The sequence below is a fragment of the Typopeltis vanoorti genome, chromosome 1 (assembly GCF_054136105.1).
Source record: "Typopeltis vanoorti isolate ZY-2024b chromosome 1, IOZ_Tvanoo_1.0, whole genome shotgun sequence".
In the NCBI taxonomy this organism is placed as follows: domain Eukaryota; kingdom Metazoa; phylum Arthropoda; class Arachnida; order Uropygi; family Thelyphonidae; genus Typopeltis; species Typopeltis vanoorti.
This window is the reverse complement of record NC_143549.1, coordinates 137,126,183-137,142,299: the sequence shown is the minus strand read 5'-3', so window position 1 is coordinate 137,142,299 and position 16,117 is coordinate 137,126,183. Positions and strand designations below refer to the sequence as shown.

At 34.1% G+C, this 16,117-nt stretch overlaps 1 protein-coding gene across 3 annotated transcripts in view; it reads right to left on the bottom strand.

Moving 5' to 3' along the window:
* Window positions 1–16,117, bottom strand: part of bchs (WD repeat and FYVE domain containing 3 bchs) — a 1,305,514-nt gene that overhangs the window by 837,957 nt on the left and 451,440 nt on the right. For all 3 annotated transcript variants that reach the window (XM_090399415.1, XM_090399420.1, XM_090399430.1), the window contains exon 25: window positions 815–926. In XM_090399415.1, coding sequence (XP_090255541.1) covers window positions 815–926 — 112 coding nt within the window. The remainder of the gene's footprint in view (window positions 1–814; window positions 927–16,117) is intronic.

Below are 16,117 nucleotides of genomic sequence, written 5' to 3'. Positions count from 1 at the left end.
TTAACTAAATTATGCATGTTTTGAATTTCCTCTTTTTGTATATCACCGTAGTTATAAATGTAAATTCTAGAAGGCCACAGTTTTTTTCCATGATGCTCGAATTGCTTCAGGTTCGAGGCTTCCCAAGCAGCAGCAACTGAGAATGCTACATCCTTCAAATTTATATTTTTTATTGATGTGGTAACGTCATAATTTTGGGAAATTACATTTAAAAGCAGGTCTTTACGATCTTTTAATTTATTTTGGATTGTATTATGTTCTGATCCATTGGTTGCAGCAATGGAGTACAGTTTGGAGGCAAAATAATAGTACACAAAATAATAATACTTAATAAATAAAATGTTTTTTCTTAACCGCAGTTCAGATTACTGGAGGGTTCGGTCTAAAGAGGTTCAGATTAGCAAGATACCACTGTATATAAATTAAAATATTGAATTATATTTTTAAAATGCAAGTGAAATTCATTATTCAAACAGAAAATAAAAAATAACATGAAATCTTGGAGTTGAAATACAATTCTTTATTGATATTCATCTAATCACTTACAAATTTTATTCGACTAGTAATGCATCATTTAAAAGCTTTCTTATTTTACTAGGCAGCTCTTAATATTGCGAATCCAAACTATGTATTCTCACTACAGTAAGATCAAGGATTAATTTGTAATTGACTCATTCTTCTTACTTACAGTGAATTTTATTAATAGCAGAGCTCTGAACAAGACTTCTTTGGCAGTGTGCATAGTGATATTTCACAACAGTAAGAGCTGGATATATGAAATGATTAAAAAATCCATTATAATATCAGTCCTTACCTAAGTAGCCAACAAGAATACCACCCAGACTTCTAGCTGGACCACTGAGGTGACCAGCAGAATTATGTAAAATATGAATGGGAGTAGCATTTTCATGGGAAGACATTCCAAGCTGGAAGACAGGATTATATTTTCATATATTTTGTACTGTGTATATTTATATACTTGATTTAGAAAACTTTTTTTTTAATAAGAATATCTGAACGGGAAATGTAAATACACATGATTCTAATATTGCATAAATGAAACATCAAATTCTTGATATGTACTCACAGGAATGTACACAATAATTATGATAGTGCTACATGAAAAGTTACCATTACTAACTTCCGATCTTATATTTCTGTCTTTTAAGGCACTTTTTACTGTATCAATCTCTGTATATCTTGGTCTTCCTCTGGTTTTTTTTTTTTTTTTTTTTTCTGCCAATCTGGCAAAGAACACCTGTTTTGCTAATCTTTCAGGACAATTGGGGGAAGGGGAGTGAAGGGGAAATGGGGGTAATAATCCTATTAGGTGGATTTCATATAAGAAGGCAGCGTCAACTATTTAGGCCCCATATCATATTCATTTTATATTTATTATAAGAAATGATACAAGATTATGTAAACTGGTATAATGAGGATCCTTCAAAAAAATTTGTCAAACCATATTCTTCATAATAAAATTAAAGGTCACTTAATTCTAATCTGTATGTCTTCTCTACATGTAGTATATATCTCTATTATGTAGTATTTCCAAACAGCCACATGTTTCTCACAACTAGAAAAATGCATTCTTTAAAGGTGATCTGATTTCTCACACAAGAAAAAAAAGAGGATGTAATATTTAAGCCAAGATTCTAATCACAAGAGTATAGGTCTGGAAGCTAAAGAACATCAAACATAAGGAGTTCATAAAAACTATTATAAGAGCCAATAAGGAAAATACTACTGCAATAAAGAATATTTCTAATTATAGAAGGGGAAAAAAATAAATGTGCTAAAAGAGCAATACCACATATCAATTAATACAGAGAAAAGTACTTCCCAACAAAAAAGTAGTGACAAGACCACTGAAATAACACAAACTGCCATCAAACATTTGCAATATTTTAGGCATAAAATAGAAGTTTTACCTGAAATCCATGAAAATAATATATAACTCTGGCATGTAATTAATGGAATTTATCAAATGCTTAGCATAAACACTAACTCCACCACGCAGGAGACATTGTCATACATTAAAAAAATTCAATCATTTTCAAATCATCACCATCAATTTCCTGATATATACCCCCCAAGGGGTGTTCTAAAATCTTCATTTTTAAAATGATTCTGCCACTGATGCCAACAGTGGCAGAATCATTTTCACAATTCACTCGCCTAATTTTTCTCAGAACCCTCATATCTGTGGTCTCTAGTCTTTAATTCTAACCCAACTCTCAGATCCAAAACTTAAAACTGGTTTGAACATGGTCTTATATACTGCTAGTTTGGTGTTTTAACTAATTTCTCTCTTATTCCATATAAATTTATTCAGCTGGCTATCCACCATACCACCTTTGCCTATTCTGTTGTCTATTTCCAGATTTAACCTGCCAACTTCACTAAAAACTGTGCCTAAACAGTTGAAATATTTCACTTGTTCTATAGGATTTCCATTCAGAATGCAGCTGAAGTTTTCTATGTTTTCTTGCCTATTTGCATAGTTTTGGTCTTTTCATTGATGATTTTCATGTCAAATTTGTTACAGCTGTTATTCAGTTTAGTTAGAGAATCCTGGAGACTTGCACCAGATGTGTTTAGGAGTACATTATCTGCATAAAGCAAAGAACTAAGTATGACATCTCCAATTCTAATATCAGACCTAATGCCACTTTCTTTCATAATGTGACCCACATAAATGATGAATGAGTGAACATCAAACCATTTCCTTCAATTCTAACTACTAACTGACAACTTAAATATAGACCATGGAATATATAATGTTCCATTCACCCAATATAATTATAGTGTTTAATTTTTAAAAAATTAAAGCTTTTATCTGAGCACCTTGTCGTATGCCTTTTCTAGATCTACAAAACTGAAAGTTCAGTTCCTTGCCATATTCCCACGATTTCGCAACTATGTGTCTTAAAGTGAAAAATCTGATCTTAACCTCTATTTGGCCTGAACCCTGCTTGTTCTTCCCCAAGTTTCTCTTCCACAATCTTTCTCAACCTCTTTTCAAGTATGTTTTCCACTGTCCTGAAAAGACTGCTTTTCAAGTGAAAGAAGACTATTCTGGGAATCAGCATGTATTCTACATGCTGATTAATCTTTGTTTAAATAAATTTATCCCTAAACACCTACAAAAGATTTAAGAGAGTCATATTCTGCTTTAAAAAGAGAGAGAGAGAGAGAGAGAGGGGTAATGAATGCCTTTGTAATTAATAGTGAAAATGCTTCAATATCTGTTGATTAAATACTGGTAATGAAATCATTGTTTTCTTACCTGTTTTACTGTTCTTAGCCATTAAAATTTCAGAGTATTACATACAACACATATTTAAGTCTTTTACATATGTATTTCAGCCTAAATATGCATATACAAGTGATGTTCTTTATTAACAGATCAATGAAATCCTGAGAAAACACTAACACAAGCATGTATACAAACTTAAATATTAGGTATAAGTCATCTTGTAGTTTAAAAAAAATTAACCTTCAGCACTGAAAAACAAAATACTAATTAATTCATTTTATTTCTCAGTGTTCTGTCTTGATTTGCAGAGATGTGAATCAGACTTAACATAGAATGAAAATGTATGTGCTGGTAAGACAAAGAAAGTGGAAATAACAAGACTTATAAATTAAATTCTGAACCTCCTTTTTAATCACTTGTTTGAAGCACAATTCCTAACTTTGTACCTCAACCCCCAGATCTCCAATAATCAAATATTCGATAAGCACATCAATAGGTTCCTTCTCTGTCTCTCCTGAACCATTTATCCCCACAGACAGCACCAGTGAGCTATGGGTTGGCTTCTTGTGTGGAACTGATGAAGAAAATAAATAAAATAATCTATGTCTTCTTCTGAGGTAAAAAAGATTGCAGTCCCCACTTGTAATCGTTATCTAATTACAGATATTCTTATCTGCCAATAAAAGAGGAACATCAACTTTTACACTTAGCAACCTTTACTACTTAGCAAACACAGTAACTGTCATTAATTTCACAGATATCGGTACTTTTTATTACTCTCTTTTTTTGAAAGATAAAAATGTCTTTTGTTACTGATATTCATTTCTCTACTTTTAACATTTCTTATACTATCCTATATTTGATTACACTACTCTCCCCACCCGTATTCATTCAGTTTTCGATGTTCTGAACTGGTTCTTAAGTACTAGCCTAGTTCCTTAAATCATTTGTCCATTATTCTGATAAACATATTACCAGTTGTCTTGTTGGATCGTTCTTCCTGTCTTTTGATCCGCCATCTTGCTTTAACGTTGTTCTTATTAAGATTAATTAATTGTATGTTGATTACTAATTCAAATATAGGGAAATTTCTATTACACTGCACCACCCTATATTCAGATTAGTCTATGCAAAATAGTGAAATCAAATATTAATTAACTTTAGCAGTCTAATGTTTATATATAGGCCAAATTTTACATTAACATTTGAGGTTCCTGCTAGGTCCAATAATTTTATGAACGGTGCAGTGGAAAAGAATCAGGCTAACAACAAATTGAAATCAATAAAACAAAACATTTAATGCAAGGTTATATAATATATACATAAGCATACTTTGGATACAAGATAATGCAAAATAAACTCTGTTCAACTACACACAACATTCACTTAACTTTTGGTATTAAACACTGAGCTTCAAAATCTAATTTCTCCCTAATAGGCAAAGTTAGTTCTAAAGTTCTTTACCACTGAAATTCACAGCAAATATTTTTACAATTGTATTCTTTATCCATCCCTTAGTCAGAAAACACATAGCTCAGTCAAGAGATAGCTATCACTTTAAGGGGGGAAGACTATTAATCTTCTAGCTTCGGCTAATTTTAGCATAAACACCACAGTTAATGTTAGGATTTAAGAGGAGGTAACTCTTATAACTTCACTCTAAAATGCTATAAAGTACAACTGTTCTTACCAGAATAAATCTTTGCACATATTATTCACTGAGAATACTTAAAACTTTAGTTAATTATCACACCGGAGCTACACATTTCAAAAGTAATCTTCTTTAAATTAACTTAATCTTTAACTTCAGCACATCACAAAGACAGACACACTTGCACTAGAAAATCTACTTATTCCCCATATACTACTTTACAATAGAATCAGCTTTCTACTAATCTTCCTTGAAAGTTCTGAAATACAACATTAACTTCAGAATTCCATATCAATATTCTGAGTTGTCGATTTACATTTCGATCCTTTGTAATCTGATCACAGCACTTAATTCTTTGTACTACAGCCTCTTATTTAACTCCGTGCTGCCAATAAATTATTTCCTCATCTCTATTGTACTGTCCTCAGTGCCATTACTGCGCTGAGTGCTCCAATTGTACTCAGTCCCTAGTTCCAGTGCTGACTCTTCCGACCAACTCCTGACCCACTGCTGTTGTTTACTCTCGCTTTCCGTTTATATATTTTCACTCCATTTTCCCGCCAAAACTTGTTCTCACTGTCTAGCTCATATCAATTCCATCTCACGTCCATAACTCATGCACTACATGCTGCACCTTCTATTTTTAATTCCGTCTCCATGACAACAATTAGAGCAGTACATAACATTATACCTTTACATACAGAAATTAAATAAAAGGATAATTTTTAATTCAAATAATATATAATTAAATATGATGAACACAAATTCTTCTACTATCAATATAGGAATAAATAAAATAATCTGAATGTTATTTTTATACAGAGTCCTTTCCATTATTAATACATATCCTAGATTAAATAATTAAATAAAAAAAAACTCAAAGGTAATTATATGAATAATAGTTTATAATAAGAGATTTACATTAAATAATATTTACAAATGTAGCCTTTTATATGGTGGATTATGTTGGATTCTGAAGGGAGTATTAATAATTTTAATTTCTCTTCATTCAGAATCCAACAAAGGCTCACTCTTCCTCTGAAAAATTTTTCTTTGAGGAAAAATTTTTCACACTAGGAGAAAATTGACTTCTTCTCTCCCTTCCAAGATCTTAAGTAGTACATAGTTTGATTATAATTAGATTTCTCAGTATAGTCCATGTATTTACCTCTATGCACTTCTCCACTTGAGTTCTTGTTGTTTTTATCATAGGGAGAATTTTGATTGCTACACTTTGATAATGTCCTTTCAGGGCAGAAATTCTGTTCTCTGTCACTAACATCTACCCTCAGTTGTCTACTGTCTTGGTAATCTGTTCATTTAGTCCTTCTGTGATCGCTCATTCCCTTGTATCTCCACTGACTTTCCAAATTTCTAATTCCACTATGTAAGGCAGTTACTTTGACAAAATTTACCTTAACTATTAGTTAATTATTAGTGTCAACATCTGATTTAGGCATGGATACTTGTTGTGATGGCTCATTAGTATCTAGTAGTGTTTCAGTCTGATAAAGCACATCAGAATTTACATTACCATCCTTTTTAGTAGATTGACTTACAGATGACCTTTCCTTAGTAGATGGTTCCAATTCATTTGGCAATTTAAACTGCTTTGTCTGTTGTCTAGTTCCATCATATGTATGATTTCTATTTCTTCTGATAGATCTTTTCTTGTTCATCAGGGATACTTCCTTCTTAGAAAAATCATCGCAGGAGAATTGATACTTTGCTAAGAAATTTGTTCCTAAAATAATGTGAGAGCTTAAGTTGGATGTAGTGGGGACAACAAGCAAATCTTGCCAGACACATAATCCAAATTCTGGTAGGTAAATCTTTGCACGAAGTTTCTCATATGCTATGAAGCTTGAGTCTGAGAGAGTATTAATCCTTACAGGTTCTCTCAGCTTGGCAGTGCTTTTCAATAATTTGTTTTTTAAGGTTAAGAAATAGTCCATTCTGGATGCAATGCCTCTGATGGTAGAGGCATTGCATCCAGTATCTAATAAGATGTTACATTTAGAGCCCAGGATATCTCCTCTAATTCTCATCAATTGTTCACTTAAATTGTGAGGTTTCTGAACTCTATTATATTTTCTGTGAAGTATGTGTCCAAATTCTGAGTCCCATTTGCTATTAGAGTAGTTTCCTTTATTATAAAAACAATTCCTGGCATAAAGTCCAACTTTGTTGCAATTATAACATTTGGGAGGATCTCTATGTTCTGTCTCTGTCTTAGGTTGAGGGATAATAGACATCTGTTGTTTAACATTATCTAGTCCTTGAATCACCTTATCTAGACTAGCTAAAATGGGTTGATTTAGTTTTTCCACTTCATGTTTAATCATCTTATTAATTTTATCAGTTGTTGGGTTTTGATCTGCTTGAGACTTTAAAGTAATAGCTGATAATTGTCTCACAACCTCATTAAGACTATCCATTATTGGCTGATTTAACTTATTTACTTCCTGGTGAATTAGGGTTTGCACTTCTGTCATCAGCCTTTTGTCAAATTGCTCTTTACCTTCAGTTATGCAATTAATACTACTTGGACTTTCTCCAATATTCTTTCCCTTTCTTTTTTCATCCTTATTTTTCTTTTCAACTTCAGATTGGTTCAAGGAATAACCAGTCTTATTTACAATATTTACAAGACCTACACTGGATGAAGGATAAAAGTCTCCTAACATTTGTTCTTTTTCTTGGACACTTTTGAGACACTCTTCTAAGGTGGAAATTTTCTTCTTATAGGCTGTTGCTCTTAATTCTGTTCTAACGCCTTGGCAGAACTGTTGGAATACAGCCCAATCTAAGTGAGGTTGATCTACATTAGTCACATTTAAACTGTTGGCTAGTGTCAATAAACAATTGTGAAAATCAGTGACAGTTTTTTTATCTTTTTGTAAGACTCTCTGTAACTTCCATAAATTTGGGCCAATACTTCTTAATTTTGAGAACAGTAAAATCAAGTTATCCTTAAATTTTTGATAAGCTTATGTTTCTTTTAGCACTGGAGATGAGTACAAAAAAGTTTTTGCCTTGCCAATTAATTTACTTCTTAATAGTTCAGTAATTGGAAATCAGTCCAGTTAGCTATTTCCCTAAGTTTTTCCACATAAGTGAAGAATGACAGCACATTATCAGATTCTTCACCCAAAAATTGAGGAAAGACTTGTTGTGGGTTCACTGTACGGAAAAATTCACTATCCTCCATTTTTGAGCTTGAAGAAACTGCCATAATAATCTATCAAACTTAATTCTAAACTACAATTTCAATTCTGAAATCTAAATTTACTTATTTCTTTGCCTGCCTCTGATTCACAACCAATTCACAGTGATTTGATTAATTTTACTTTTAAAGTTTGTGGTATCAGTTCTTCTACTATTATCATACGAAATTTATTCAATTGCTTAACTTATTTTAGAGAAATCACATCCTGTCGACTGCTGCGCCATTTTGTTGGATCGTCCTTCCTGTCTTTTGATCCACCGTCTTGCTTTAACATTCTTATTAAGGTTAATTAATTGTATGTTGATTACTAATCCAAATATAGGGACATTTCTATTATACTGCACCACCCTATATTCAGATTAGTCTATGCAAAATAGTGTAATCAAATATTAATTAACTTTAGCAGAATTTTACATTAACATTTGAGGTTCCCACTAGGTCCAATAATTTTATGAACGGTGCAGTGGAAAAGAATCAGCTAACAACAAATTGAAATCAATAAAACAAAACATTTAATGCATGGTTATATAATATATACATAAGCATACGATAATGCAAAATTAACTCTGTTCAACTACACACAACATTCACTTAACTTTTGGTATTAAACACTGAGCTTCAAAATCTAATTTCTCCCTAATAGGCAAAGTTAGTTCTAAAGTTCTTTACCACTGAAATTCACAGCAAATATTTTTACAATTGTATTCTTTATCTATCCCTTAGTCAGAAAACACATAGCTCAGTCAAGAGATAGCTATCACTTTAAGGGGAGAAGACTATTAATCTTCTAGCTTCGGCTAATTTTAGCATAAACACCACAGTTAATGTTAGGATTTAAGAGAAGGAGGTAACTCTTATAACTTCACTCTAAAATGCTATAAAGTACAACTGTTCTTACCAGAATAAATCTTTGCACATATTATTCACTGAGAATACTTAAAACTTTAGTTAATTATCACACCGGAGCTATACACATTTCAAAAGTAATCTTCTTTAAATTAACTTAATCTTTAACTTCAGCACATCACAAAGACAGACACACTTGCACTAGAAAATCTACTTATTCCCCATATACTACTTTACAATAGAATCAGCATTCAACTAATCTTCCTTGAAAGCTCTGGAATACAACATTAACTTCAGAATTCCATATCAATATTCTGAGTTGTCGATTTACATTTCGATCCTTTGTAATCTGATCACAGCACTTAATTCTTTGTACTACAGCCTCTTATTTAACTCCGTGCTGCCAATAAATTATTTCCTCATCTCTATTGTACTGTTCTCAGTGCCATTAATGTGCTAAGTGCTCCAATTGTACTCAGTCCCTAGTTCTAGTGCTAACTCTGCCAACCAACTGCTACTCACTGTTCTAGTTTACTCTCGCTTTCTATATTTTTACTCCGTTTTCCCACCAAAACTTGTTCTAACCGTAAGCATTAGTAACAGCACATAAGCATTAATTAATAACATTATACCTTTATATACAGAAACTAAATAAAAGGATATTTTTCAACTCAATTAATATATAATTAATTATGATGAACACAAATTCTTCTATTATCAATATAGGAATAAATAAAATAATCTGAATGTTATTTTTACAAGGGAGTCCTTCCTATTATTAATATATATCCTAGATTGAATAATAAAAATAAAAAAACTCAAAGGTAATTACAAGAATAATAGTTTATAATAAGAGATTCGCATTAAATAATATCTACAAATGTAGCCTATGATATGGTGGATTATGTTGGATTCTGAAGGGAGTATTAATAACTTTAATTTCTCTTCATTCAGAATCCAACAGTCTGTACTTCTGTTATTTACATATGCACTCAACAACACTTACTATTTGTGAATAGAGGGACAATTCTGCTATTCTGCTCCTTGAAGTTTTAGTGAGACTAATGCATGACTCTCTCTCTCTCTCTTTCTTTACCAGTACTAGCAATAGTGTCTAAGGACAACTTCTATAATATGTATTCTTTCTTTTAAGGTTACACGGTGATCAGCACTCATATTAAATTTAAGAATCAGCACTCGTATTAAATACTAAATTTAGGGACACAAAAACACACGTGTTGAACAGATTATTTTATTAATTACTAATAAAATAAAATTTGACGTTTCGACCCCTGTATCGAGGTCATCATCGGAAGAATACAAGTGTATAAGGAACCAAGCTACATGCTCATGCCCTGTATACCGGTAAACTAAATCTACGTGGTTAATTAATCCTTTTCCCTAGCCTGACCTCTAGAGATAAAAAAAAAAAAATAATAATAATAATAATAATAATAAATAAATACAACTACAATAAACTGCTAAAGTCCTCATGTATTAATATTCTTCTGGATAGTTCTGATTGTTATAATATGATTTCTTTCAGTTGCTATCAAATGTTACAAACACTTCACCAGGTTGTCTTCTTGTAGTGGGATTTTTCTGTGGCTAGTTTAGGTTGTTATACAGGTTGTAGATGGGTCCTCCACATTCTTGAAATGGTTAGGCCATCTTTTTTGTTGAGATTTGGGTTGTTTGAGCATTTCACATGACTCTTTAAATTTTCTCTCAAACCAGGTTTTGGTGCAGTGTAGGGACTTGGTATTTTTCCAATCAATTTCTGTGGTATGTTTGGAGTGTGTGGTCAGAAAGGCCGGTTTCACCAAAATGGAGGTATTTAATGTGTCGTTTGCGTTCGTCTTGTCTGATTGGGATAGTTCGCCCTGTTTCCCCTATGTATGGTATGTTACACATGCATTGTATTTTGTATACCCCTGGGTGGGCTAGGTGTGGAAGCGGATCTTTAGAAGAACTGAGTAGGTGTCTTAACTTATTTGGGGGTTTAAAGGTGGTTTTCATGTTGTATTTGTGTAGTGTTCTATCTATTTTTTCAGAAATGCCTCTAACATAAGGAATGGCAATAGCATTCTTGAAATCTTTTTTGTTCTTACTGGTATCTTTATGGAGGATCTTGTGAATAGTTTTTTTACTGCATCTATTTTTGATAAATGATTGGTTGATGATCTTGTATTCCTGGTTTAGAGCCTGTTCATTAGAACAAATAGTTATGGCTCTGTGTTTAAGGGTGCTTATGACACCTAGTTTTTGTGTTGGGTGGTGGTAAGAATTTTTGTGTATGTATTGGCCTGTGTGTAGGTTTGCGGTAAACTGAGAAGGAGAGACAGCCAGAGGGAAGGCGTGTGACAAGTGTGTCTAGGAAAGGAAGAGAATTTTTTTTTTCCATTTCAATGGTGAACTGGATATGTTTGTGTTGTTTGTTTAGGTGGCTAAGGAATGTATTTAGAGCTTCGCGGCCGTGGGGTTAAATGGCAAAAATATTGTCGACGTATCTGAGCCAAATTTTGGGCTTTAGACATGCTGTCTCTAGAGCACGTTGGTCAAAGTCTTCCATATAAAAGTTAGCTACTGGGGGGTGGGGGGGGGAAAGAGTGCTGAGCCCATGGCTGTAATTGTTTTGCCACACAAAATATTCAGAGCAGAGTACGTGGGCAAAGAGGGCCGTGATGTTGTGTGGAAATATGTTCTGTAGGAGAAAGATCATGTCAGTGATTGGGACATTGGTGAAAAGGGAAGTTATGTCAAAGCTGACTAATAAATCTTGGTCGTTGAGTGTAATGTTTTTAATTTTATTAATGAAAAGTTGTGTATTTTTTTATGTAGGAAGGGGACTGACCTACCAATTCCTTGAGTGTGGCAGCTAATTTTTTGACTAAGTGATAATTTGGGCTGTCAATTCCTTCAACAATCGGACGTAGTGGTGTGCCTGGTTTGTGTATTTTTGGCAGGCCATAAATTCTGGGCACAGGGGCATAATGAGGTATTAATTTTTTTGTTGTTTCTTCGGGCCATGAGTGGATGAATTTGATTAATTCAGTTGTTTTCTTTTTGTTATGTTTTGTGGGGTTGTAGTTTACCATTTGGTAGGTGTTGTGGTCCGATATTAAATGGTTCATTTTTTCAATGTATGTTGTACGGTCTAAAAGGACAGTGGCATTGCTTTATCTGCTTTCATGATTATAATATCTTGGTTATTTTTTAAGGATTTAAGGGCTAGATTTTCGGTTTTGTTTAAGTTGATGCTTAGTTTTTTGTTTGAATTTATTATACATGATGTTTCCATTCGCATTTTATCAGCCAAAATGGTGGGGAGGGATCTTAAAGAACAAAAAAGATTTCAAGAATGCTATTGCCATTCCTTATGTTAGAGGCATTTCTGAAAAAATAGACAGAACACTATGCAAATACAACATGAAAACCACCTTTAAACCCCCAAATAAGTTAAGACACCTACTCAGTTCTTCTAAAGATCCTCTTCCACACCTGGCCCACCCAGGGGTATACAAAATACAATGCACGTGTAACATACCATACATAGGGGAAACAGGGCGAACTATCCCAATCAGACAAGACGAACACAAACAACACATTAAATACCTCCATTTTGGTAAAACCGGCCTTTCTGACCACACACTCCAAACATACCACAGAAATTGATTGGAAAAATACAAAGTCCCTACACCGCACCAAAACCTGGTTTGAGAGAAAATTTAAAGAGTCATGTGAAATGCTCAAACAACCCAAATCTCAACAAAAAAGATGGCCTAACCATTTCAAGAATGTGGAGGACCCATCTACAACCTGTATAACAACCTAAACTAGGCACAGAAAAATCCCACTACAAGAAGACAACGTGGTGAAGTGTTTGTAACATTCGATAGCAACTGAAAGAAATCATATTATAACAATCAGAACTATCCAGAAGAATATTAATACATGAGGACTTTAGCAGTTTATTGTAGTTGTATTTATTTATTTATTATTATTATTATTATTATTATTATTTTTTTTTTATCTCTAGAGGTCAGGCTAGGGAAAAGGATTAATTAACTACGTAGATTTAGTTTACCGGTATACAGGGCATGAGCATGTAGCTTGGTTCCTTATACATTTGTATTCTTCCGATGATGACCTCGATACAGGGGTCGAAACATCAAGTTTTATTTTATTAGTAATTAATAAAATAATCTGTTCGACACGTGTGGTTTTGTGTCCCTAAATTTACAAATATGAGTATAATATGTATTACTTCTGCACACAAGAAGCAGAAAGGCCTATAGCAAAAAAATAGCTTATGTGAGCAGGAAACAAGAGAAGAGTAATCTGTTGATATTCTTTTTAAATGGTTGGAAATTGTGTTTTGGAAATTCTTCATGGGGAGACTGTCCACAGAATTGAGGTGGATGGAATGAAAGATGACTGGGAGTAGCAAGTTTGGTGAGTATTCAGTTCAAATGTAAAGGGATGCTGAGTAGCTGTTCCTAAAGTTCCTGTAGATCTGGCAGAAATGGGAGGCATAATGAATGCTATTTCTGCTGAATAGTGGCCATGTAAATATCTGTAGAAAAAAACACAATGCAGAAACTGATCTTCTACGGAAAAGTGGCTGAAAAGAGTCTGTAAGATAGATCAGTTTCTGCATTGTGTTTTTTTCTACAGATATTTCCATGGCCACTATTCAGCAGAAACAGCATTCATTATGCCTCCCATTTCTGCCAGATCTACAGGAACTTTAGGAACAGCTACTCAGCATCCCCAACAACATCAAGAAATTTTAGGGAGATCTTAGGTTCACCACCCAAACATGAGAGCAGTATTTCAAGCTTGGCCACATCTGGAATTTACATATACAGAGTAAGTAACTGGTCAGAATAGAAGTGCTATCTTGAAATGAAAAGGATGGCAAGTTTTTTTTTGAAACCTTTCTTTTAGGCTTGCACGGTGATCCGAATGCATTTTTGGAAATTATGGAGACAACTACCGTGTTTGAATAAAAACTTTAGTTTACTATTACTAAAATTTTACAATTCGACGTTTCGACCTTTATGTCAAGGTCATCTTCTGGAGCGTACAAATATACACAGGAAACAAGCTATACTACAATCATACTGGTTCGTTAAAGACACTGACTAACCGCTACCACAGTTGTTGGCCTGACCTCTGGTGAGGAAAAAAAAAAAAAAAAAAAAAAAAAAAAAAATCACATCAACGCTAAAGTCCTATTATTTGTGTTGTCTACTATATACATATATTAACATCATTCCAGCCAGTTGGAGTGGAATGGTTTCTAATAATAGCAGATTGGCTAGAGTCCTGACTTATGTTGAATCTTTCAAATTAGGTTGGCTGAATGTGTGCCATCCAGATCCTTGGAATTTTCATACCGTCTTTATTGTTGATATTTGGGTGGTTTATCAGGATTTCGCAGGATTCTTTAAATTTTCTCTCGTACCATGTTTTTGTGCGGTGTAAGGAGCAGGTGCTTTTCCAGTTGATTTGGTGTAAGGTGTTGAGTGCGTGGTCTGAGAGGCCTGCTTCACCATAATGGTTATATTTAATGTGTCTAATGTGTTCTTTTTTGCGTATGGGGATTGTCCGTCCTGTTTCACCAATGTACAGTAAGTTACAGGTGCAGCGGATGCAATAGACTCCAGGATGTGCTAATGGGAGGAGAGGGTCTTTAGAGGAGCTGAATATGGTTTTAAGTTTAGAGGGTGGTTTAAAGGTGGCATTAAGGTTATAATGTTGTAGGATTCTGTTGATTTTTTCTGATAACCCTTTAATGTATGGGATGGCTATGGTTTTACTGTAATCTAGATTCGTTTTTGTTGTGGTTTTATAGTATTTTATTGACAGTATTTTTGTTATAGCCATTGTTTATGAATGTGTCACTAATGATTTTTAGTTCTTGTTTCAGGGCCTGCTGGTTAGAGCAAATAGTTGTGGCTCTGTTTTTAAGGGTGTTTATGACTCCATATTTTTGTGCTGGGTGGTGATATGAATTCGCATGTATGTATTGGCCCGTGTGTGTCGGTTTTCAGTAGACGGTGAAGGATAGATTGCCTGAAGGAAGACGTGTAACTAGTGTGTCTAGGAATGGGAGCGAATTTTGGTTTTCGATTTCGATGGTAAATTGTATGCATTCGTGTTGTTTGTTTAGGTGGCTGAGGAATGTGTTTAGCGTTTGTCGACCGTGCGGCCAGATCGCGAACACGTCGTCAACGTATCTGAGCCAGATTGTCGGTCGAAGCGTGGCGGAATCAAGAGCCCTTTGCTCGAAGGTTTCCATGTAGAAGTTCGCGATTGGGGGGGATAATGGTGAGCCCATGGCCGTACCTTCCTTTTGTAGGTAGAATTTGTTTTGCCACACGAAGTAACCGGACTTTAGTACGTGGGCAAAGAGGGCCGTAATGTCGGGCGGAAATTTGTTCTGTAGTAGGAGAATTGTGTCATTGATGGGGACATTAGTGAAAAGGGCAGAAACATCAAAACTGACTAATAAGTCGTCTTTGTCGAGCGTTATGTTTTTGATTATGTTTATAAAGTGTTGTGTGTTTTTTACGTAGGAGGGGGAATGACCTACCAACTCCTTGAGTGTTGCCGCTAATTTCTTGGCTAGGTGGTAATTGGGACTGTCTATTCCTTCCACTATTGGTCAAAGGGACACATTTTGTTTGTGTATTTTCGGAACCCCATATATTCTGGGGGGGGCGGGCGTAGTGGGGTTTGAGTTTTTTAACTGTGTCTGGTGGCCAAGAAGTGACGGACTTTAATAGTTTTTCTGTTTTGTCCTTTATCCTCTTTGTTGGGTTATAATTTACCATTTTATATGTGTCGTTATCGGCTACTAGTTGGTTCATTTGTTCTTAAGATGCTTGACATCTTAACAACAAAACCATGAATAGGATATGCAGTCGATGAGAACAGGCCATCTATATACATCAGAAAGAGGGTTGGTGAAATGACAGAGCTGTAAGGGATATTAGCATCAACAGAAATATCTGAAGAACATCATCCACCATTTCATGTAGGGATCAATCTGAGAGAAAACTGGCAATACAATTACACAGGGAAAAAGGCAGTCCATGTGATAAAAATTTGTGGAGAAGCCCTT